General features: G+C 51.8%; 2 protein-coding genes and 1 non-coding gene across 8 annotated transcripts; 1 reads left to right on the plus strand and 2 right to left on the minus strand.

The window, feature by feature from the left end:
• Positions 1 to 9: 9 nt before the first annotated feature.
• B3GAT3 (beta-1,3-glucuronyltransferase 3) lies at positions 10 to 4534 on the minus strand. 3 transcript variants are annotated; one of them, XM_033860847.2, is made up of 5 exons: positions 4379 to 4534; positions 3074 to 3248; positions 1384 to 1744; positions 923 to 1213; positions 10 to 517 (listed from the first exon to the last, which is right to left on the minus strand). In XM_033860847.2, the coding sequence occupies exons 1-5, from the start codon at positions 4458 to 4460 to the stop codon at positions 419 to 421; spliced, it is 1008 nt and encodes a 335-aa protein (XP_033716738.1). In that variant the 5' UTR covers positions 4461 to 4534; the 3' UTR covers positions 10 to 418. The 3 variants fall into 3 exon arrangements, with proteins under 3 accessions (XP_033716738.1, XP_073665185.1, XP_033716739.1); XM_073809084.1 differs by having other exon boundaries at positions 3074 to 3209; positions 4379 to 4524; XM_033860848.2 differs by having other exon boundaries at positions 3074 to 3807; positions 4379 to 4483.
• Positions 4535 to 6973: 2439 nt separating this feature from the next.
• Positions 6974 to 23888, minus strand: GANAB (glucosidase II alpha subunit). Of its 4 annotated transcripts, none has more exons than XM_033860849.2 (25): positions 23804 to 23888; positions 20353 to 20457; positions 20095 to 20203; positions 19717 to 19844; positions 15830 to 16009; positions 15287 to 15352; positions 14407 to 14476; positions 14145 to 14232; positions 13969 to 14065; positions 13535 to 13715; positions 12796 to 12949; positions 12355 to 12590; positions 12146 to 12272; positions 11963 to 12042; positions 11578 to 11721; positions 11384 to 11480; positions 11003 to 11104; positions 10584 to 10827; positions 9421 to 9485; positions 9150 to 9226; positions 8968 to 9042; positions 8677 to 8790; positions 8441 to 8553; positions 8198 to 8298; positions 6974 to 8080 (listed from the first exon to the last, which is right to left on the minus strand). In XM_033860849.2, exons 1-25 carry the CDS (start codon positions 23839 to 23841, stop codon positions 7971 to 7973), a joined length of 2901 nt encoding a protein of 966 aa, XP_033716740.1. In that variant the 5' UTR covers positions 23842 to 23888; the 3' UTR covers positions 6974 to 7970. The 4 variants fall into 4 exon arrangements, with proteins under 4 accessions (XP_033716740.1, XP_073665173.1, XP_073665174.1 ...); XM_073809072.1 differs by having other exon boundaries at positions 14145 to 14228; positions 14403 to 14476; XM_073809073.1 differs by lacking the exon at positions 15287 to 15352 and having other exon boundaries at positions 14145 to 14228; positions 14403 to 14476.
• On the plus strand, positions 21957 to 22062 carry LOC117313473 (U6 spliceosomal RNA). The gene has a single exon (XR_004527979.1). It is a non-coding gene; the product is annotated as a U6 spliceosomal RNA (small nuclear RNA).
• Positions 23889 to 23906: the final 18 nt, after the last annotated feature.

Genomic DNA, 23906 nt, shown 5'->3' on the forward strand with positions numbered 1-23906 from the left:
AGAAGCCCCTCCAAGTTGAGTGTTTTTATTCTGGAGGTTGGGGCGGGGGGGGGGGGTCAGCATGCTCAGGTGGGGAGGGTCCAGCCCAGCTCCTCCAGCCCCCCAGTGCATGCCCAGCCCCAATAAGTTACCCAGTCACTCAGCCGCCCTCCCGCCCGAGACTCTCTGTTTTCTGCTCCGCCCCAGACAAGCCCATCTGGCTCAACACAAGGGCTGCTTGTCCCTAGCCTGTGAGCAGTGCCACAAGGCAAGCTGGGGGAGGGGAGAAGCAGCTGGGCCACGCCCTGGGGTTGAAGGGGCAGAAGGGCCGCCCCTGGCTCTGAGGGCTCAGGACTTGGAAAACCACATCCTGGGCAGGCCAGGGATCCAGTCCCACAGATCTGTGTCTGATGAGGTGGTGGGCAGTGGAGGGCCGCCATCACACCTCAACAGCTGGGTCTGAGCCTCGGCCCTGCCGCTGCAGCTGCTCCTCCTGCTTCGTCTTGGGCTTCTCTGTCCGCGTATGCCACACCAGAACCTGTCCCGAGAGCTTTCAGTTAGAGCCGGGCCCAGCCACAGCCAAGCCTCTGGGGCACGCAGTGTAGAACGGATTCTCCAACCCCCTCAACACACACTGGGTTGGCTGCCAAGTATGAAGGGTGGGTGGGGGGAGCCTTTAGTGCCTCTAAAATGGGGCTTAATCCCTTACCCTCTCTGTGTCACACGGGTGCCAGGAGACAGAGTGGCAGGAAGACCACTTTCCTTCCCTGCCTCCCAGCTTCCCCTTCAGGAGAGCAAGCAAGGTTGAATCTGAGCCCTGGAGGGTCTCTCCTGGTTCAAACACCCATCCCTGATCCTACTCCCCAGGGCCTCATTCCACTTCTCCCATCCCACAGTCAGATTTCCCACAGTCAGATTTCCGTGCCCACCTCCATCCCCTTACCCGAGTGCAGTTGGCAGCCCGTGGCTCCAGGTCCTTGGGATCGACAAGGTGGCTCAGGAGGCTGCTCTCCAGGTGGCCCCGAGGAGCAGTAGCATCAAACCGGGCATTGGGTTTCGCCAACAGCAGGGGCAGGGAGACGGCAAATCCCGCCATATCCAGTGGGAAGGGCCTATTGGGCTCCCACGCGGTGTGGAAGCCCACGACCCGGCCATCCTGTACGCGAGGGCCCTCGAATCGCAGGCCGCCCACCAGCCCCACTGGCCACACTGAGACGCCACGGGTCCAGCGCATCTACCGGAAGTCAGGAAAGAAGAAACAGACAGGAGGTGGCCCAGAGGAATGGGAGCAGCGGGAAGGACCACTTGAGTCACTCTGCCCCACCGCTCCCCACTCCTCACCTAGGGAAAAAGATGAAGCGGGCCCCACCTGGCCTGTTTCCCCAGCCCCATCTCAGTGCTCACCTCCTCAAAGAGTTCCCGGCTGTAGGTGTTGTCATCATCAGCAAAGTACACGACTCCCCGGGTGCCTGGTGGGGGTGGATCCTTCTCTCCCGCCACAGCACCCCCTCTGCTCCGGAGCCAGTCCAGGGCCCTGTTCCGTTGCTCAACACCTCGGGGCCGAACCCAGCCTGGCTCGCCCTCCCGGAGTCGCTGGGCCTTGGGGGTGAGGACCGCCAGGTGTGTGAAGAGGAGGCCAGAGGCAGCCAGCAGCCCCGAGACCAACGGGGTGGGGCCCTCAGCATCCTCTACCAGCAGCCAGTGCAACCGGGGCACCAGGCTTAGGGTCTGGGACAGCCGCACCAGCTCCGCCTTCTGCACCAGCCTGCAGGGGGAAAGATGCAGGAGGGAAAGGGGTAGGCACCATTTGCCCACTCCAGAGGGTACATATGGCTTCTCCTGGGCCACTCCTAGCACCGCCCCCCCCCCCCCCGTGACCTTTCCCTGACCAGCACCCAAATGCCCTGTTCTTTTCTTTGTCTTGTTTTGTTTTTTGACCCAGCCACTCAGCTTGCAGGATCTTAGTTCCCTGACCAGGGATGGAACCCATGCCCACTGCAGTGGAAGCGCTGAGTCCTAACCACTGGACCGCCAGGGAATTGATTCACCTGCCCTGTTCTTAATGTCCATGTCTGTCACTCACCTCAACCCCAGGGCTCTGACTATAAATTAAGGGCACAGTCTTTGAAATCAAATCTGGGTTTGAACGCCAGTTTTGTAACTTATTAGGTGAGATATCTGGGGAAATGGCTCCATCTCCCCAAGGCTCAGTTTCCTTTAAATAACTTTAAAATAACAGTACTTTACAACAATGTTGTTTTAAAGATTAAATAAGATCATGACTTTTTAGAATACCAGTAGGACCATGTTCTTTGCCGCCTATGCTTGGATTTCCAGGTAGAAGAGTTTAGAGGAGCCCTTTGGCTCATTCCTCTTCAGGGGACGAAGATTTATCCGAGTTTAGACAAGAAACTGGGAAGGTAGGGGCCCAGTCTCTTGCAGGCTTCTTTACCCTTCAGATGGGCCTGCCCGCCCCAGGCTTGATGGTGTGTGTAGGGAGGTGGAGAGGGTCTAGAGATGCCCTGGCGTAGGTGGGTCAGCCATCTGATTCCAGGCAGATGTCAGCAAGCCCTTTTGGCTACAGATTCAAAACCACATTTCCCAGTTGGTTTGTGTCACCAATAACGCTACGTTTTATTAAAAAAAAAAAAAAAGGAACACACTTAGCACAGTGTGGGGCAGAGAGTAAACACACTGCAAATAATAGCTGGTGTAACTATTTCTAGACCCCCGTATGACCGCAGGGCCAAGTCCTTTTCTACTTCGATTTAGTCAAGGGCTTCCCAAACTTTCTCACCAAAGGCTCCCTAAGGAGAGAGAGTGAACTCACTGGCAAGTTCAGAATTTCTTTGCAACTTTATTGTTCTATCTTAAAACTTCTCAGGAATATTGTATTCTACTTCACAGCGCATCCCTGTCTATTTTAATAGAAAAACATTTTCCCACAAATCTTAGAGTAATGATGTGGTTCATTTAGCCTGTCATTTGTCATGCCTTAGCTTGAGGAACATCCCCTGGCCCAGCGCCTCCCGAAACTCATCATCGACCCCAGCCTCTTGGTCCATGCAGATGTTGGGTGCATCACAGCCCATACCTGGCATAGGTGGGGGTAACAACATAGATAGTAGGCAGAGCCTCAGGTTCAGGGGGCTGGGCGGGGGCAGGGGGTGGACGGCGGAGATCGGCTTGCAGCTGGGAAATCCTCAGATCCTTCTGCCGAAGCTGCTCTGCTGCTGCCCGCAGGGGAGAGAGGCAGTCACATGGCTGGCCTGGTCCCAGGAAGCAGGGATGGGGGCAGAGAACCACAGTATGTTCAGCATCCCAGAGGGCCATAACCTTCTGTTCAACTAGCCAGTGCAGGGCTCTCTTTACAACTTCTCTAACAGCTTTTCTATGCCTTGGGTGGTGGGGAGCTCACTGCCTCAATTAGCAGCCCCTCTCCGACTTTACCAATTCCATCCATTACAGTTTTCATTTGGCTATTGAGCTGATTACCTGCCTCCATCCTTTCTACCTTCTGGTCCTAATTCTGCCTTCTGGAACCATAAAGAACAAGTTGATCTCCTAAAACAGGACAGTCTTTCAAATACCTGAGGATCATGCAGTGGCCCAGTCTCTAAATCCCTGCATAAGAGGCAGGGTTCAATCTGTTCCACTGGCTGTGTGACCAAAGACTCATTAAATTCATTGATTCCATCATTGGATAAATATTTATTGAATGCTCCTCCTGGGAGGCACTGCCTTAGGTGCCCGGGATGCAGCTTAGGAAAGCAAACAGACATGGTCCCTGCCCTCATGGAGGTTTCAGTTTAGTGGAGGAGCTGGACACTAAGCAAAGAAACAAATTAATAAAATTATTAGAAACCGTGGTAAGGGCCATGAAGGAAACAAATAGGATAGAGACTTAAAGAGAATCCAGATTGAGAAGAGGTACTTTAGCTAAGGTGGTCAAGGAAGGCCTGTGAGGCGGTGACATGTGAGCTGAAACCTGAAGGATGAGAGAGGGAGCTGGGAAAGAGCTGGGCGAAGAGCACCACAGGCAGCGGGGACAGGTTAAGTGCTTGGAAGCAATGAGTGTGGGGTTTTCAAGAAACTGTCATGAAGCCAGTGTGGCCGGAGCAGAGCGAGCGAGAGGGTTAGGAAATGGGGTTAGAGAGGCAGACCAAGGCAGGATCATGCGGGGCCTTGCAGGCTCTGGGAAGGAGTCTGATTTCACCCGAGGTGCGGCGGGCAGCCGCGGTGCGTTCTAGAGAGGGGAGTGCGCCCGGCGGCCGCAGAGGGCTGTAGAAGGGCCGAGCCGGATGAATGGGGTCTGCGCGGGGGTTCATCCCCAGGGCGGGACGCTCGGCGACGGGTGCCCGAGGGCCGACCCGCCGCGTCCCCGCCCCGCCCCGCTCACCGAGCTGCACCAGCGCGTAGAGGAGGCCGGCGATCGACACCAGGAAGTAGGCGAGGAACACGTTCTTCAGCTTCAGCTTCATGGCCGCGCCACCGCCGGCGCCTGGGCAGGCGGGGTCCTGCAGGCACGAAGTTCCCCGCCCCCAGCCCGCCAGCCTGCAAGCCCCGCCCCTGAAGCGGCCCCGCCCCTTGACCCGCCCTCCTCACCCTCCTCTCGACCTGCTCCCAGGAGCTGGAGCTGGCAGTAAACGTCGCGGCCCACTTCCGGTCAGTCTGCACACTCCCTCCCTCCGGGTTAATTTCCGCTCCCACCGCCTAGTTCTGGGAACCACGGTAGTGGGTGACGTCATATCCGGCGTATCAAGCGCGCGCGGCCGGCGGTCAAAAGCCAGGTAGGGTACTTGGGAGTGCCTTTGGGACCCTCCCCTTGATCTCTAGTCCCTCTGCGCAGATTTTCTCCTTATAGTCATTCATTCATCCATCAGTCACTGCAGGTAGTAACAGTACCTCAGTACATACTTGTTACATGAATGAGTGAAATCTAGGGCCTATCATGTACCAAGCCTGTGCCCTGGGTGTCTCATACAATCCTCACTATAATCCTTTGATTATAATTTTAATACAATTTAGGATATTAAAACTCTAAAGATTGATGTTGCAGAATTTTGATATTTAACAAGGTACTCTTGGCAAAAATGCAAAAAATACATAGTAATCTAATAAATTAAACCAAAAAATAGTAAAGGGGTATTTTTGATATTTCATTAATTAATCAACCTCTCATATTCTAATATTTCTTGGATTTTTTTTTTGAATTTCTAGTATGACTTGGAATCAGGTCCCTTTCTGGGATGAAGAGTTTATATCCATAGTGTTTTTCCAGCACATCTGGCAGTAGTTCAGGAGCAAACTGCTCTTCTTCAGGGTTGTCACAGTATCTTGGTCCACTTCTGTGTGAGAGATAGGTATTGTCCCCATTTTACAGATAAGTAACTAAAATTGCGCCAAATCATGTAATTCCCATCGTACAATTTTCTATGTCCCTTCTAGATACCTGACTCCAGGAGCTGTACTGTCTCCTTTGACCCACACTGAAACAGGTGACAGAAGGGGGTGGGGGTAAAATGTCAAGGCAATGAGCTACCTCCCAGAGAATTAACTGGAAATTTCTCTTTTTAAAATAAATTTATTTATTTGTTTACTTTTGGCTGCACTGGGTCTTCGTTGCTGCTCGTAGGCTTTCTCTATTTGCGGCCAGCGGGGGCTACTCTTCATTGCGGCGCGTGGGCTTCTCATTGCAGTGGCTTCTCTCGTTGTGGAGCATGGGCTCTAGGCACGTGGGCTTCAGTAGTTGTGGCACGTGGGCTCAGTAGTTGTGGCTCACAGGCTCTAGAGTGCAGGCTCAGTAGTTGTGGCTCACGGGCTTAGCTGCTCCGCGGCATGTGGGATCTTCCCAGACCAGGGCTCGAACCCATATCCCCTGCATTGGCAGGCGGATTCTTAACCACTGCACCACCCAGGAAGCCCCTGGAAATATTTCTTGAGCTGAGGAATTCCAGAAACACAACCCCTAACTCCTCACAGGCATAAACCATCCTGAGCAGTAATTTTTCCAAACAAAACCTAGTTTCTTGTTAAAATAATCTCTAAGACTTGTGGTCAGTCTACAAAATGGAGGAAACTATTTCCTGTCACTAAAACAATGGGAAATTTTTAAAAATGCTGCTAGCTAAAGAGAAGCAGTCTTTAGTATGAGAACATCTGACATATAGCTATTTCTATTCAAGACGGACCCCATTAGCTCTGGTCACCACTATTAACTAGGCCTACCAAAATCTGATGACCTTGCTGGGCTCCTCTATGAAAATACTTGCATCAGGGACTTCCTTGTGGCGCAGTGGTTAAGAGTCCGCCTGCCAGGGGCTTCCCTGGTGGTGCAGTGGTTGAGAGTCCGCCTGCTGATGCAGGGGACACAGGTTCGTGCCCCGGTCCAGGAAGATCTCATGTGCCGCGGAGTGGCTGGGCCCGTGGGCCATGGCCGCTGAGCCTGCGCGTCTGGAGCCTGTGCTCCACAACGGGAGAGGCCACAACAGCGACAGGCCTGTGTACCAAAAAAAAAAAAAAAAAAAAAAAAGAATCCGCCTGCCAATGCAGGGGACATGGGTTCCAGCCCTGGTCCGGGAAGATCCCACATGCCACGGAGCAACTAAGCCCATGCGCAACTACTGAGCCTGCGCTCTAGAGCCTGCGAGCCACAACTACAGAGCCCACGTACCACAACTACTGAAGTCCATGCGCCTAGAGCCCATGCTCCGCCACAAAGAGAAGTCACCACAATGAGAAGCCCGCGCACCACAACGAAGAGTAGCCCCCACTCGCTGCAACTAGAGAAAGCCCGCGTGCAGCAACGAGGACCCAATGCAGCCAAAAATAAATTAATTAAAATAAAATTGGCATCAAGCAAGCTGAAGGAGGCTTGCACTCACTCATTTTGCTCAACCAATGAGGCTTATGCTGAAGCTAAATGAAAATGTCAGGTCCTCGGGCTTTTAGGGGTCTGTGGTTCAGGCCAGAACTGGAATCCAGACGCCAACAGTTATTTATGGTTTCTCTCTTTATTGTTTCTCCTTTTATCAAAACCTGTCACAGCTGGGGGCCAAAAGGAAGTAAAAAAAATTCCCACAAACATTCCCCATCGTCCCCAGTTAGTCCTCCCCCACCCCCCACCCAGGGCCCTGGGCCAACCCTGAGCGCACATGATCATCTCCCCCACCCTCAGCCTTCCCCCAGCAATAAATACAGGTGACCATGATTCGATGAAACCGCAACTGATTTCTCCATCTGGAATGCCCCTCAAGGGGACAAAATTTTAGGAGGCAAAAGAAGTCTCGCTCATCCCCTCTTAAGGAGTGGAAACTTCTTTCCCCCAAGGGACAGGGGAGGTAGAACTGCCCCTGTCAGAACCGCAGCTGCTCTAGATAGAAGCAGGGAGAGGAAAGGCTGGGATGCCAGGGAAGAGGATGTTTTCCAGCAACCTCACTCCTTTGATCCATTCATCCCTTATCAGGGTAAGGGGTGGACCCTGTGCATCAATGGGGCATAAAACAGAGAGGCCTGATAGAGAAGAGCCAGGAGGAAGAAATAAAAAGGAGGGAGAACAGTTTGGTGGGGAGGGAAGGGGAAGGAGAAAAGGAGCCCTAAAGCTCACTGCCCTCATCTTCTTCCAAGAAATGGCATCAACACACAAGAGACATGAACAGAGAGGGTATGGAGGAGATTCAGGGCCCCCAGAAGAAAGAAAAGAGAAGGGAAAGCAAGGGCCCTGTGGTCCCCAGGTCTTCACAGGTGAATGTGCTCCAGTCAGAGCAACAGAATATTTGGGGATGAAGGGAGATGTGGTGTCAATGGGGTGGGAGAGGTCAGGAGATCACAAAATGAATTCAGAGCCCAGGGAAAGCCCTCTCATCCTGCCCAGATGTTGGCAGAATGTAGATCTTGAGATAAGAAAGGTGAAGTCTGGGGAAGGTCAAACTCCAGGGCAGAAGGAAGAGTAACTATCAAGACCATCACACCCCACCCCAACATCCCTTGGGTTATCGCAGGTGAATACTCCAGTCGGATACCACACTGACGCCAGGCTTGCGCAGGATCAACACAGAGGTCTCAGGGTCATGCTGGAAGGACAGGCGGCTTTCAGGAGATCCTGGTGGAGGAAAGAGAAAGAGTGCCAGAGTCAATAGCAACTACTTTCCTATACACAGGGGGTCCCCAACCCTGCCCTGCTTCTTCTCTTTCCCCACCTGGGGGCCAGATCACTCACCTTTTGTCTGGAGTACCACGGTTGCTGGCTTTCCAGCCCCTATTATCACCACCCGCTCAATCCAAATTGGTGTCTCAAAGTGGCCTTTGGGGTCTGCTGAGCTGGAGGAAGCAAAAATGGATACCCATCAGAAAAAAAACTGTCAGAGCAGAGAGGAGGAGAGCAGAGCAAGGCCATGATGTAAGAGCACAGTGAGCTGTAAGCATCCCAGAGGCTGCCAAGGAAGAAAGGGTACCTCCTTACCTGGAGACAAGGGTGTTGCCAGAGAATGAGAATCGACGCAGCAGGAACTCATGGCGAGTCTGATAGTTGAACGTGTGCCCATCATCTAGAAAGAGCTCTCCTTGGGCCGTACCCTGAGCAGGAAGTGGGGTAGGCGAGAGCCTGAGCCCAAGAGGGAGTGAGGGGCACATCCCCAGGGGACTGAATCCTAGGAAGGTAGGCAGATGGTTGAGGAGGCTCCCTGCTTATGCGCTCACCTGGAGGCTGAGTGCAACGAAAAGAGTGATGGGGTCATCCTTCATGCAGTCTGAAGAACGCCGCACTCGCATCCATCGGGGCACAATTGTCCCTCCACGCTGGAACACAGGGATCTAGGGCAAGAGCAGTGCTGGGATGAAGTAGCCCTGTTGTTCAACCCTGGGCCCTGCAATATCTTTTGCTTGTGTATATCTGCGTCCCCTTAGGAACTGGACACCAAAGTATACACTCTCTCCCCTTCTGGAAACCTACAGGCAGATGGAGCTGGCAGCTGGGCCAGGCATACTCACACTGCTTAGAGTTACAGGCAGATACAGGGTCTGGGGACCATGATGCTTCTGGTAGCTATGAACGTCATACCACACCTGTGGGTGCAGAAGATATACTCGGTCACTCACTGCACAGAGGACCCCCCACTCTATTTACCCTCTCTGACCACCACCTTTCCCCACCACACCCTTCCTTAACTCACCTCCCCTTGGCCAGGAAGATAGACCTGCACGCCATGAGCCTCAGAGTCTGATACAGGGTGAACCAGCAATGCATCCCCTAAGACACAGCAGAATCAACTCTGAATTGGGGAGATCAGTTCCCAAAGAGGGAGCCCTAGAGCACCCACCCCCTTGCACCCCTGGCCTCGTTCACTCCTCCCTCCCTGCACATCCACAGACGTATCTATCACAGTGCTTGCTTCCTCTCAGCCCTATCCCAACCCACCACTAACTGTCCCCCTTGTTTCTCACCAAGCAGGAACTGATCATCTATACTGAAGGTGGTCACATCCTGAGGATAATGAACCCACAGGGGCCTAGGAAGGAAGCAGGACAAGAAAGGAAGACACTTGCTGTTTGGCAGAAGTCAAAGATGCTACCCCAGGCACTGGCAAAAAGAAGAGCACAGGGGAAAGACCCGCGAGCTGGCAGCCAGACAGCCCAGCAGGCTTAAGGACTCAGCTATGCACTCTAACCTTGGTCTAGACATTTAACCTCCTAACGTGTCTCCCTGCCTCCTCCCACCCTGCTCCCTCTGGAAACTGCTCTGCACAGCTACCTCCCAGCGGCCACTTCATTATCCTGGCCTGAAAAGCCCTCTAGTTCAGGTTGAATTTTCCACTCCACCTCATCTACCTCTCCCTCTGGTTCTTTACCCCTGAGACACACTGGTTTGTTCCTACTCCTGGAACATAACAAACTCATTTCCATTTCATAATTTTTGCACTTGCAGTCTCCCCTGCTTGGAACATTCTTCCTCTGCGTCACAAAAGCCTGTCTTACTCATCAGTCAGGGCTCATCTTTACGTGGCCTGTTTTTTGTTTTTTGTTTTTTTTTGCGGTACGCAGGCTTCTCACTGCTGTGGCCTCTCCCGTTGAGGAGCACAGGCTCTGGACGCGCAGGCTCAGCGGCCATGGCTCACGGGCCCAGCTGCTCCGCAGCATGTGGGATCTTCCCGGACCGGGGCACGAACCCGTGTCCCCTGCATCGGCAGGCGGACTCTCAACCACTGCGCCACCAGGGAAGCCCTACGTGGCCTGTTTGTGGAACTTAACTCCGTTACCCTGTTCTATTTTTTTCAAAAACCTTGTCAGTTTTGGCAGTTTTCCTATTTCCATATTTGTTTACATGTCTCTCTGTCTTCCTCCCAAGAATGTAAGTTCCACAAGGGTACGACACTTGTCTGACTTGTTTCTGGCTCTGGGGATAGTGATGAGTAATGCCTAGCATGTCATAAGCACTCAGTAACGTTCACTGCTCTTCATCTCCCCACTGGTCTCTTCTTACTCTTGACCTTGCAGTCAGATTTCCCTCCTTTACAAGGCCCTCATAAATGAAGAAAGAGGCCCAGAGATGGAACCCAGTCTCCCAGCCATCTCAGTCCATTCTACACAGACTCAACTGAATGCCTCACCTCATGATAGGAATCCCTTCACGATGGGCCTGATAGAAGAGGGTATACCAGAAGGGCAGTAGGGAGTATCGCTGACCCAAGGCGTCTCGGATTATGTCATGGTACTGAGACGGTAACAACCACGGCTCTCGCCGACCAGTGTCCAAGTGGGCATGTGCCCGGAAGAACGGCTGGTAGGCACCCATCTGGTACCAGCGCACAAGCAGCTCTGGCTCTGGATTTTTGAAGAAGCCGCCCACATCCGCTAGAGAGGGGAGGGAGGAAACCGGTTGGAAAAGAGGGTGAGGGAGGGCTGCTGCCTAAGGAGCCCCCCAAGGCCCCATCGTGGACTGTCAGTTCTCTGCACAGGCCTAGGTTTTATGCCCTCTACCTTGCCCCTCTCCCGCCAAAGCAAGGCTCCAAGTTCCTCCCCCTCTCACCTCCACAGAAGGAAAGTCCCACCAGCCCCAAGCTGAGACACATAGGAATAGAGATCTTCAAATGGTCCCATTCGGCAGCATTGTCGCCTGTCCACACGGCTCCTGAGGAAGAAAAGAGGGAGGGAACTTGCAAACAGTGAAGGGGCTCAGCCTTTTATACAGCTGACCTCTCTAACCTGCCACATCTCCTCTGGGGCCCCCAGAGTCCTGCTGAAGACGGCGGAGTTCACAAGAGCACTTCAACACGGACTGGCCCTCCCACTCCCTGCCTCGCTTTTAGTGAACAGCTGGAAGGAAATACGTAACTCTCAGAGGATGGACAGACTTCTCCAAGAACCAGGCCCAGGTCCCTCTGCCACAGCTTTATTCTCCAAATCTTACCAAAGCGCTGGGAGCCAGCAAAGAAAGCCCTGCTCAGGACAAAGGGGCGTTCTATGCCCCCGGAGCGCAGCACCAGCCCGTCAGCAGTCGCCATGTGCTGCGTGGGAACAGGAAAGAAGGGTAGTGAGGAGCAAAAGCCAGCTGTCATCGGTGCAAGTTCTCGGTCCTTGGTCTCTCCTCTCTCAGTCCCTTACCACGTAGAAGCCATAGATGTTATGCACGTCTCGGTGCTCCCAACCCCCATAATGCTGGGCATCCTTGAGCATGGTGACCTCAGGACCATTGAACACGGACGGTTCATTCATGTCATTCCAGACATAGAGGTTGGGAGATGAGCCCTGAGAACACAAGGCAGAGAATGGGGACAGACGACAGAGGGGAGGGAGAAGACAAAACAGTGTCTGAGCAGAGAGCTCCTAGGAATCCAGAAAGATGCGTTTCTCAGGGCCCCCCCCAGGATCATCAAGGCCCCGATATCTTATGAGCAACCAACCATAGCAGGGATAGCAGGCAGAGAATGACTGATTCCAAGAGGCAGAGTGGGAAAGACAGAGGCAGGTCGGGGAGGGGCTGCCATACCTCATAATTGTCAAAGCGAAACATGTTAGCCCACCAGGCCCTCATCTTGGGATTGGTGAAATCAGGGTAACCGGCTGCGCCTAGAAGAAATCAAGGATGGCTTTCAACCCCTGAGGGGTAAAATAGCCTCCACTCTAGCTCCCTGGCCTCCCAATAGCCTCCTTTAATTCCGGGCCCACCTACCTGGCCAGCACCAGCCTTCGTAGTCAGAGCCATCCCGGGTTTTAACGTACAGACCCAGGTTCTGCAACTCTTCATGTACGCGGTAGCCAGAGTCCACCTTGATGTGGGGGTCCACGATGGCCACCAGCTGGGGGCACGGAACACGGGTAGTGAGAGTTCTCCAGGGCTATCATGCCTGAGAAAACCAACCATGGCTGCGGCCCTCTTACCTTCCGCCTCTTGGAGGCCAAATGCTCAAGCATGGTGAGGGGCTGGGGGAAACGGCTGGGGTCCCAGGTGAAATACCGCTTGCCATCAGCATGCTCAATGTCCAGCCAGATGACATCGCAAGGCAGGTTGTGATCATCGAAGCCCTGATCGACTTCCAGAACGTCAGCCTCATCCCGATAGTTCCAGCGGCTCTGGTGGTAGCCGAGGGAGAAGAGCGGGGGCAAAACCTGGGTCCCTGCAGGTTCAGTGAGGGATGGGTGTCACAATGGGGTCAGGCTCAACCCGGGGCCAATGGGGATGCCCAGAAATTGAGGGAGATGAAAGGGCACCGGGCTAGAGAATAGGCCAAGGCACAGGATTTCTGAAAATGCAGTCATCCCTCAAGAAGCCAAGGACCAGAAAGGGAGGCTGCAGGCTGACAGAGTAGGGACACTGCGTACCTGTGAGACTAGCGTACTGCCGGAAGACATCAAAGACAGACGGCCCAAGTAGCAGGAAGACATCAATGATGCCACTCTCCGATATCCAGCGAACATCTGTCTGTGGGGTCTCCCCAGAGCCCTGCAGGTAGTCCAGCATCTTCCCAAACAGGGTCTGCAGAGGGGACCAGAGAGAGGTCTGACACCACCCTCTTGCTTCCCAACCCAAAGACAAAGCAGCAGTGTTTTCCTCAGAGTCCTCACACAGCTGGCTCCTTGAGTCACTTCGGGCTGAGATTAAACGTCACCTCCTCAGTGAGGCTTCCCTGGGCCCCATCATAAGCAGCACCGCCCATCCCCATCACATGACCACTGCATTTCTTTCTTAGAACTTACCACCACTGAACTCATCTTCCCTCTGTTACCTGTTTAATCTGTCTTCCTCCTTTCCTAACTCAGTGAGCAATATATCCCCAGCACCTAGAAAAGGGTCTGAAGCTCCTAACGCATACTCAATAACAAATGTATTAATAAATGCAGAAAAGGAAATACCTTCCCCATGAGTCTGTGTCTTCTGGGAGTGTCTGGGGAACTCATATGCTGCCCAGAAGGCCCAGGGCCTGTCTCTCATCCAGTCCCCAAACAGGTATCCAAGTAGGCCACTCTACCAGCCTCTTCAAAGCAAATGCCCCTAACAAACCCATCTGTCTCAAGGCCTGACGATTCCCTCCCTTATTGCTCCCCACGCCTGTGCGCTCACCTTGCCTGCAGTGTTGGAGGATATGTCAACCCAGGTCTCTGCGGCGTTGAGCCAGAAGATGCCCAGGTCCCGATGAGGGCTGTGTGCTAGGAGCACGGGCACAGACCCATATAGGGCCATGCGGTTGTACAGCTCATACTGGAACACGTCCAAATTGTAGAGGCGATACGGCTCCCCACCCCTGCAGGCAGGCAGACAGACAGACTGGCCCCGGGCCATGGCATGCACAGCCCCAGCCCCACAGACACAGATGAGGGATAAAAACTGGCCCCTCTGCCCTTTCTCAAAGCAGCATTTTCTGATGGCCCAAGGTTCTCTGGCACAGGAAGTGAGCCACGCTCGTCTGGAGTGTCTAATCTGTGTGCACATCTCCCACAGCCCTGGCCTCTGCCCCCTTCCCTCCCCCCATATCCTGATGTCACTGTAGGACTCACTCAGTGACTTTCAGCCTCAGGTTGTCTGCATGCTCGGGGATCCCATACACATGCTCCATGCCTGGCAGAGAGAAGTCCAAACTCACAGACGTGGGGCCTGGAAGAAAAGCAAAAGATGAGCTTCTGCTTGGCAAGGACTCTCTGTCCTCTTGCCCAAGGCTCCCCCAGCCCCTCACCAAAGGGCTTGCTGTCAGTGTGAGTTTTAAATGTCTCTTCCCAGGCTCCTGGCTCATCGTGCTCTGCCTTCCCCTGGGTCTCATCTGGCTGGAAGAAGAAAGCAGACCACTACTCAATCACACACCAGGTCCTCTCTCTTCCCTTGCCCATTTTCTAAATCCCATCCGCGATGGCAAGACTAAGCTCAAATTTCTTGTGGGCCTTTCCCCTCCAACCTCCCAGCCAGCCCTGTGCTCCAACCACCCACCCCCACCAACTTGCCTTGTCACCATCCCCAGGTGTTTCCTCGGGCTGGGCCCCATCGCCCTCAGCTGGGTCTTTTGATCCTTGCCTGGAAGGTAGGAGAGCTGTCTGCTCCAATCCAGAGGGGGCAGGGACGAGGGGCTAGTGGAAGGAGGGGTGAGGGAATAGAGAGCCAAGGGTCCAAAGGAACGAAGGCACTGGAGGAAGGGACTGAATGTTAAAGCTTGGAAAGGGACCCCCAGTGAGCAGATAAGTGTGCAAAGGACAGGGAGAGAAATGAGAAAGGGAAATGAGAAGTAAATGCCACCAAGGGGTGCCTTCCAAACACAGGCCCAAACCATCAGCCTCTGCCAGCGTTCCAGAAGAGACAGGCAGACAGGTTCAAGGGCCTGGGTTCGGAATGCCAGTCCTAGCCCTGCTGCCTCTACCAAGAGACTCTGGCCCCAACTTCCCTCACTGGGCCTCAGCCTCTTGGCGTGACACAGGGTTTTGCAAAGGCAAGTGAGTCATAACCATGGTCAAGCCTCTACACAGGGACTCAAACAAGAGATTCTGCCAAAGGATGCTTTCAAGGGCAGCTGGCAAGCAGCTCTGCCCAGAGCCTCAGTGCAAGCCAGCTGAGAGGCAGGAACCCCAGCAACAGGCAGCATCTCTCCACCCCCTGGCAAAGCAAGAAGCTCCCTACATTCCTCAAGGATATCCAACATTTCATCTTCCTTCTCCCAGGGGGCTCCTAGCCAAGGGAATGGGGAACGGGAACCAGAGACCATATAGCTGGGGAAAAAGAGGTGAGTGAAGGACAGGGTATGGAAGGGTCTGGGGCACCTTCCCTGGGGGCCAGAGTGAAGGGGGGGTAAGGGCAGAGGAACAGATACAGTACCAGTGGTCATGGATTTACCTAGAGAAAAGGTTCTTGATCTTATCCCAAATGCTACCGAGCGTGAGACTAACTTTATCCGAGAAACTGGGGCAGGAGGAGATGGGTAGGAAAGGGGAAAAGGAGGCACAAAACCAACACAAAAACAGAAACATAAAAGTGAGTTTCAGTCGACAAACTTCCAGAGATGGGGTGGGGGAAGAAATTAAAAACAAAAAACAAAACAAAACAAAACAAAAAAAAGGAAGAAAATAAATCTGGGAAGTGTGATGGTGTGAGAGGGGGAAGAGGGAAAGGCAGACCCAGGCAGGCCTCTGAGGGAGGAGGTGCCCAGGGTACAGCTCATGGACAAAAGTGACTGCCTCCTGGTCTGTACAGGAAATGGAGAAAACTTCAACCCAGGTCTGCTTCCTACCCTCCCTGATGGTCAGCTTCGCCCAGCCCCCAGCCCCGACCTGGCTCTACTACCACCCTGTCTTCCTCCCAGGGACCCAGTGCCAGATCCTACGACACCCCTAGGTTCCTTCACACTAGGTCCCCTTCACTCCTGATCCCTGTACTCACGAGACCCTGGGAGCCCTCTGGTGCTCAAAATTTAAGAGTCCTCGGGCATTGACACTGAGCAGAAGGCTGCGGTCCTCCAGTAGGTCGAGGCGGAATGGCTGTGCCGTCAAGATGATTTTATAGGGCCCCTCAGCCATGGTTAGCTCTACGCTGTTGGCATCCCGGCCAGAGACAGAAAGCCTGGGAAAAAGATCAAAAGGGATATAAGGAAGTGCAAAGTGCCAGGAGCAGTCATGACACTTAGAAGACGGGGGACCTGCTAAGAGCTATACAGGCAGTGTGGTAACAGTACAGGGACAGATAAGTTGACCAAAGGAATCAAATAAAGAGCCTGGAAACAGACCCAAGCATCTTAGAATGTTGAAATGTAACAGATGGCATGGCAGTTCAGTGAGGTCTGGAGGACTATTCAATAACAGAGCGGAAAAACACATTTTCTGTATAGAAAAGAAATGGTATCACACTCCTACCTCATACCAGATACAAGTATCAACTCCCGACAGATTATGACTTAAAATTTTAGAGTAAAACCTTTAGAAGAAAATATAAAAAAATATTTTCTGACTCTGAGGTAGATAAGGATTATTTAAACACAACTTAGAAAACACTAACACCAAAAGGTAAGAGACTTATCTACCTGACAACAAAATTCAGAATTTCTATTTATTGAAAGATACGTTAAGGGTAATCAAAAACAAGAAAAGTCTGAGGAACTGTCCCAGTCTAGAGGAGCCTCAGGAGACATGACAACTAAATATAAAACAGTATCCTGGATTGGATCGTGAAGCAGAAGAAGGACATTAGGTAAAAACTAAGGAAATCTGGGACTTCCCTGGTGGCATGGTGGTTAAGAATCCACCTGCCAATGCAGGGGACTTGGATTCAATCCCTGGTCCGGGAAGATCCCACATGCTGCGGGGCAAATAAGCCCGTGCACCACAACTACTGAAGCCCACGCGCCTAAAGCCCATGCTCCGCAACAGAAGAAGCCACTGCAATGAGAAGCCCGCTTGCCGCAACTAGAGAAAGCCTGCACGCAGCAACGAAGACCCAATGCAGCCATAAGTAAATAAACAAATAACAAAAAAACTAAGGAAATCTGAAAAAAATATGGACTTTAAGCTACAAGGATATATCGTACAACACAAGGAGTGTAGCTAATATTTTATAATAGTTATTAATGGAGTACGACCTTTAAAAATTGTGAATCACTATATTGTACACCTATAACTTATGTAATATTGTACATCAACTACACTTCAATTAAAAATAAATGAAATGGTGGCGCAGTGGTTAAGAATCCGCCTGCCAACGCAGGGGACACGGGTTTGATCCCCGGTCTGGGAAGATCTCACATGCCTTGGAGCAGCTAAGCTCGTGCACCACAACTATTGAGCCAGAGCACCACAATTACTGAAGTCCACGCACCTAGAGCCCGTGCTCCGCAACAAGAGGAGCCACCGCAATGAGAAGCCCGTGCACCACAATGAAGAGCAGCCCCTGCTCGCCGCAACTAGAGAAAGCCCGCACGCAGCAATGAAGACCCAACACAGCCAAAATAAATAAATAAATAAAATTTAAAAAAAAAATAGGGCTTCCCTGATGGCGCAGTGGTTGAGAGTCCACCTGCTGATGCAGGGGACGCGGGTTCGTGCTCCGGTCCAGGAAGATCCCACATGCCACGGAGTGGCTAGGCCCATAAGCCATGGCCGCTGAGCCTGCGCGTCCGGAGCCTGTGCTCCGCAACGGGAGAGGCCACAACAGTGAGAGGCCCGCGTACCACAAAAAAATAAACAATAAAAACACTTTAAAAAAAGGAATGAAAAAAGAAAAAAAAATATGAACTTTAGTTAACAATAATGATATCAATTCATTATGTATGACAAATATATCACAATAATGTTAACAGGGGAAAACAAGAGTACAGGGTATACAGGAACTCTCGTAATATTCTTGAAACTTTCCTATAAATCTAAAACTATTCTAAAATTAAAAAATCGTTGGGACTTCCCTGGTGGCGCAGTGGTTAAGAATCCGCCTGCCAGTGCAGGGGACACAGGTTCGATCCTTGGTCTGGGAAGATCCCACAGGCCGCGGAGCAACTAAGCCCTCGAGCCACAACTACTGAGCCTGCGCACCTAGAGCTTGTGCTCCGCAAAGAGAAGCCCGCACACTGCAATGAAGAGTAGCCTGCACGCAGCAACAAAAGACCCAATGCAGCCAAAAATAAATAAATAAAATTTTTTAAAAAATAAAATTAAAAAATCTTCTTTTTTCAAGGCACCTTTAGAAAAGTAAAAAGATAAGCTACAATCTGGGAAAAGATAACTGCAATACATGTAAGTAATAAAGAACTGGTATCAAGACTAATGAATTTCCACAAATCAGTGATGACAAACAACATAAAAGGAAAATGAGCAGAGCAGTGAACTTCCATTTCACAGAACAGAATGACAGATAAATACATGAAGACATGCTCAATATCAGTAATAAACTGGGAAAGACAAGCAAGCCAAGACCACCACATGGTATCATCCTACAGCCATTCCACTGACAAAAATTAAGTCCAATAGTTCCAAGGGCTGGAGAAGATGCAGTTCAATAAGCCTCTTATATATTGCTGGTGGAAGTGTAAATTGGTAAGCCACTTTGGCTTTATCTTGGAAAGTTGATGATGTCCATATTCTACAACTCTGCAGTTCTTCTCTTAGCTATACACCAAAGAGAAACTCCTGCACAGGGAGACAGGAGACATGGACAAGAATGTTCACGCCAACACTGGAAACAACCCAAATGCCCATCAACACAGAAATGGAGAAGTAAATCGGGATATATTCATATAACATAACATTATACAGCAGTAAAAATGAGTTTCTGGAGCTACATGCAACAAAGTTAAATCCAGTTAAGTGAAAAAAGGAAATCCCAAAAGACCACATTCACTAAGATACTTTCCCTATAAAGCTCAAAAACAAAATCACATAATTTATTGCTTAGGCAAATGTACGAAAGTGTGTATATGTATATATGTACCCACGATATAACTGTGAGAACAAAAAAACAAGGGAATAATAAACTTCAGAATAACAATCATCTCCGAAGGAGTCGGGTACAGGACAGTGAGATGTATATGTTTGGGTTAGGTGAAGGGTTTATCATGTTATTTTCTAAGTTAAATACTTAACAGAGAGCCATGCGTGGAATAATGACGACGATGTGTCATGACCCGAGTATTTGAATAATCCTATCCTGAATATCTGAGGAGAAATTGAGGAGGGAGGAAGGGAAGGAGGGAAAGAGGGAAGGAAGGGAGGAAGGGAGGAAGGAAGGAAGGGGAGAAAAAAAAGAGAGAGAAAAGAGAAAAAAAGAAAGAGAAGAAAAGAACAGACGAGACAAGACGGGGGGACAGGACAGGAAGGGAAGGGAAGGGAGGAACCAACCACAGAGACACTGTATTCCTGGAAGGCGAGCTCCATGGCCTTGCTGACTCCCTCTTGTATCTCCAGCACCTAGGCCAGGCCTGGCACAGAAGAGGAAGCAGTATTTCTTTGCTGACTGAATGAAGATAAAGGGTGAAAGAGAAAACAAGTGAGGGAATTCCCTGGCAGTCCAGTGATTAAGACCCTGTGCTTTCACTGCACAGTGCGCAGGTTCAATCCCTGGCTGGGGAACTAAGATCCCGCAAGCCGAGCAGCTCGGCCAATCAATCAATCAATCAGTTGAGAAAACAAGTGAAACAGAAGAACAGATGAGGGAAGGCTGAGGAGAGTGGCCGGGTGCTATTCAGCTATTACCCCAATGTGGAAGAGAAAGTCAGCTGCCAAATAAAGGCTCATTAGGAAGGGAAAGGGCCATGGAGATGGAGATGTTCCTCAGGAAAAACTTACCCAGCTGTGGGGGGATCAGCCACCAACACGTCTGGCACACGGTATCGGGGCCGCCGGGGCTCTAGTTCATCAATTCTGATCCGAGTCATGTTCCTTCGAAGCCCCTGGAGCTCCAGCACAAGCAACACCTGTGGAGGCAGAGGTCTGGGTCTGGAGAAAGGAATGGGCTATACCAGGAAATGCCCTCTGAACCCATTTCTCTCCCGAGGGGGTCTCCTCCTTCTAGCCCTTTGCCTAAGGGATCTGAAATCTGAATTCCTCACAAAGTACAAGTCCCAAGGTTAGATGGCACAGGATGTTGGCTATAGGATTCCCCTTCCCGAATTACCCCTTAGCCATTTCTCCACCCCCACCAGACTCTTCCTTTTCTCCCCTGACCTTAGTGACTTCGTTGATCAGATGGACCGTGAGGGCATCAGGACCAAGCTGCAGAGAGTCCAGCAAGGCTCGGTATGGAGAATGGCCTGGCCGTATGCTTCGTTGCCTCCTGCCAATGTGAAATGACTGAGAACGGGGGAGGGTTCCCCAAGGCCCCTAAGTCCTTCTATCAGCTGCAGTGCCCCAGGCTACCTCATCTGCCACAGACACCTCCCACATTACCCTACTTTCCATTCTTGTCTCCCAGAAATATCATACTTGCAGAAGGAACTCTCTTCGCAGGTCTTAAAGTTGCTTCTATCCACAGCCAGGGTAATTCCCAGGCAGACGCCTAAACAAGCCAGTACCAAACCAGTCCAAGACCTAGGGGGGAAAAGGACAAAGAGGGCACGATCAGCACAGGGTCAGAAAGGGCCCCACCTTCTGAGGTAAAGGCCTCTTCCCACCACAACCCTAAAAGGGGAGAAAGATAGAGTCCCATTAAACAGAAAACACGGCAGAGTGGACAGGGCTTAAGTGTCAGGCCTGAGGAGCTGGCTCACGCACACCTTTCCTTCAAAAGGCAGAGGAAGTGGACAAAGGATCCTTGGCCTTCAGAGGCCTGGTATTGACTCAGGTTACATCAGCCTCTCAGAGGAAAGGAACAGTAACAGCCAGTCCCAGGGGAAGTGGTGGTACCTTATGTGTGGAACAGAGAAACACAGTAAGCCATGCCTTTTCACTGGAAAGACACTGGGGGGACCTACAGTGAAAAAGTTCAAGATGTACCCTCAGCTGGCCTGCTGGTCACAGGTTCCTAGGGTCCTAACATCCCTAACACTCTAGGCATCCTGTTCCTCTGATCTCCACTGCTGTATCTTTGACATAAGTCACCACTGTCACCACGTAAGCTTGAAAAGAATAACAACAGCTAACCTGTGTTGAGTCCTAATAGGCACCCGGGGGCCTGGCTAACCGCCTTATACTAGTTTTTTTGTGTTTCTTTTTTTTGCGGTACGCGGGCCTCTCACTGCTGTGGCCTCTCCCGTTGCGGAGCACAGGCTCCGGACGCGCAGGCTCAGCAGCCATGGCTCACGGGCCCAGCCGCTCCGCGGCATGTGCGATCTTCCAGGACCGGGGCACAAACCCGTGTCCCCCGCATCGGCAGGCGGACTCCCAACCACTGAGCCACCAGGGAAGCCCTATACTAGTTTTTAACTCTCCCTGCAGTTTTTAGTAGTGTCTATGCCCAGGTCTCACCCTGAGATTTCAATCTAATTGGCCTGAAGTGGAACCTGGGCATCAGATTTTAAACTCCCCTAAACAATTCTAATAGGCAACCAGTGTTCAGAACCAATTCTTTATACACACTAATAACTCTTTTCCCTTTCTTTCACTGTTTTCTTGGTGAATGTAGGATTGGGATTTTTCCGAGATGGGAGCACTGAGGCATAAAAGGTTCAATAATTTGGGGCTTCCCTGGTGGCGCAGTGGTTGAGAGTCCGCCTGCCGATGCAGGGGACGCGGGCTCGTGCCCCGGTCCGGGAAGATCCCACATGCCGCGGAGCGGCTGGGCCCGTGAGCCATGGCCGCTGAGCCTGTGCGTCCGGAGCCTGTGCTCCGCAACGGGAGAGGCCACAGCAGTGAGCGGCCCGCGTACCGCAAAAAAAAAAAAAAAAAAAGGTTCAATAATTCATCCAAGATTTAACAGCCAGTATGAGGTGACACTGGTGAACTCAGCTCTGCCTAACTCCAGGGCCCGGGCACTTCATTATGCACAGCACATGCACTAACCACCAGCAGGGCCTGCCTCACTGAGGACCATCACCAGGGTTTCCGCAAACTTGTCACTTCCCCAACATGCTATCAAATGACAGACAAGGGTGCTCGCTTCGGCAGCACATATACTAAAATGGAACGATACAGAGAAGATTAGCATGGCCCCTGCGCAAGGATGACATGCAAATTCGTGAAGCGTTCCATATTTTTGGGAGACCCAAGAGGGAAGAGATATGGGATCATATGTATAACTGATTCACTTTGTTATAAAGCAGAAACTAACACACCATTGTAAAGCAATTATACTCTAATAAAGATGTAAAAAAAAAATAATAACAGACAAGGGACTAACAAGCTTATCTGAACAAGTTAGTTTGTTAAGGATATATCCATCCATTCTGAGTAAACCCTAAATAGGGATTCTCACACTTTAGCGTCTGTTAAGAGTTACGTGCAGTGCTTACTAAATGAAGATTCCCGGGTCCCAGGGAATCTGCAGTTTAAACATGCTCTCCCAGTGGCTGATTAGGAGCACACTCTGAGAAAGTGTTCCAAATAAGGGAGAACAAACAAAAACACACATTTCTCCTCAGCATTAAAACTTTGCTACCTGCTAACAGGGTAACCAAAGAGTAGGGCCTACAAACACATTGTATCCAGCATATCCTCAGTATCTGCTTGAAAGCTAAAGGTAAAGAAAATCACTAGAAAGGAGATCACAGAACACAGTAAGCCCTCCAGTTCCAGAAGAATGTGCAAGGCAAGCCAGGCCACACAGAAAGATGAGGAAAACACCAGGCTTTGTGGTTTAATAGGTCAAGCAGGAATAAATAGTAGCAAAACAAGCAGAAGAAATGCTACCAGAAAACTCAAAAGCAAGGCATGTGGCCCAGGTCCTGAGGAGTGACTGCAGCGGACACCCTGAGCAACTGACCCCGTGTCCACCAGCCCAAAGCAGCAGTAATCAGAAGTACAGTGAATTAAATACTCCCTGGAGCCCTACTTGCACAATCTATAAAATGGGTTTGGAGAGACGCCAATGGGGATAGAATTTCTGAAAGATTTTTCAGATGTAACCTGTTGGAAGGCCCTGAGAACTCAGGAATGCCTTGAACGCCCCTGGGCAAGAGGTGGTCACAAGCCAAGGTCAGGAATGAGTCGCAAGGAAAGGTGCACTCATTTATTGTTTCAGGTCACAGGCTTCTGGAGTCAAATTTACGATCCACGCTTTTTTCACCGCTGCCGACAGTACGTGCCTCTCCCACCCCGATACATCCGTTAGGTCCTGGTAAACACTCTGTGGCGCTGATGATTGTTTCGAACCATCTTTTCAGTAATATAAATGCAGAACAAACCACTGTTGTGTTTGAGCAACGTCATCCAGGTCGACTGTGAACTTACGGGATCCTGCCCCAGCCGTGCCCAACGACCGTGGACACCAAACAAGCCAGGGCTGGTGTCCACGTGAAGACAAGGGCAGGGCAGGGTCCGGGGCTCTCGAGGGGAGGGCGGGAAGGGCAGTGGAAGCAAGACTGCCGGCCGCGGTGCTTCCAGCGCGGCTGAGGGGCCGCAGGGCAGCAGGCTGCATTCCCGGAGGCCGGGCCGCATCTCTTCCTCTGCCCCGATGGCCCCGCGCATTGCAGGAAAGAGGCGGCAGCGTTAACCGCCGCAAGCCGCCAGGGGAGGGCGGCGGCTGAGAGTGGCCAAGGCCAAGAAGAACACAAGGCTGCGGCCTTCTAGAGCCACCGGGCCGGAGCGGAGAGCCCCAGAAACAAGGGCCCCCCGACGCGGCGAGGAGGCTGGGGGCACCCGAGGCCGCCTCCAGAGAGACAAAGAGTCCTCACGAGGCTGGGGGTGGCGGAGTCTCAGGAGAACATACAGGAAGGAGAGACACGGGATTTGGGGGTCTGGGGGCGTCCCGGGCGCGTTCCCCGGGATCCGGGCTCCTCACCGCCTCCTACGCGCCGCCACTGCCGCTACCGCCGCCATCTTGTGCCGGGTTTGCTCCTTGACCCGGAGCTTCCCCTCCCCCAGCGCGCGTTGAGCCACGTATC

This window comes from Tursiops truncatus, chromosome 8, assembly GCF_011762595.2.
Source record: "Tursiops truncatus isolate mTurTru1 chromosome 8, mTurTru1.mat.Y, whole genome shotgun sequence".
Classification (NCBI taxonomy): Eukaryota; Metazoa; Chordata; class Mammalia; order Artiodactyla; family Delphinidae; genus Tursiops; species Tursiops truncatus.

Excerpts from the sequence above, each read along its gene's own strand:
- B3GAT3 (XM_033860847.2), bottom strand. The coding sequence starts at position 4,460 with ATGAAGCTGAAGCTGAAGAACGTGTTCCTCGCCTACTTCCTGGTGTCG. Across the intron at positions 1,214-1,383 it reads GCCGGGAACTCTTTGAGGAG|ATGCGCTGGACCCGTGGCGT; the intron begins GTGAGCACTGAG and ends GACTTCCGGTAG. Across the intron at positions 518-922 it reads GGGCTGCCAACTGCACTCGG|GTTCTGGTGTGGCATACGCG; the intron begins GTAAGGGGATGG and ends CTCTCGGGACAG.
- GANAB (XM_033860849.2), bottom strand. The coding sequence starts at position 23,841 with ATGGCGGCGGTAGCGGCAGTGGCGGCGCGTAGGAGGCG. Across the intron at positions 12,591-12,795 it reads GCAGTACGCTAGTCTCACAG|GGACCCAGGTTTTGCCCCCG; the intron begins GTACGCAGTGTC and ends CTGAACCTGCAG. Across the intron at positions 8,791-8,967 it reads TGCCTGTAACTCTAAGCAGT|ATCCCTGTGTTCCAGCGTGG; the intron begins GTGAGTATGCCT and ends CTCTTGCCCTAG.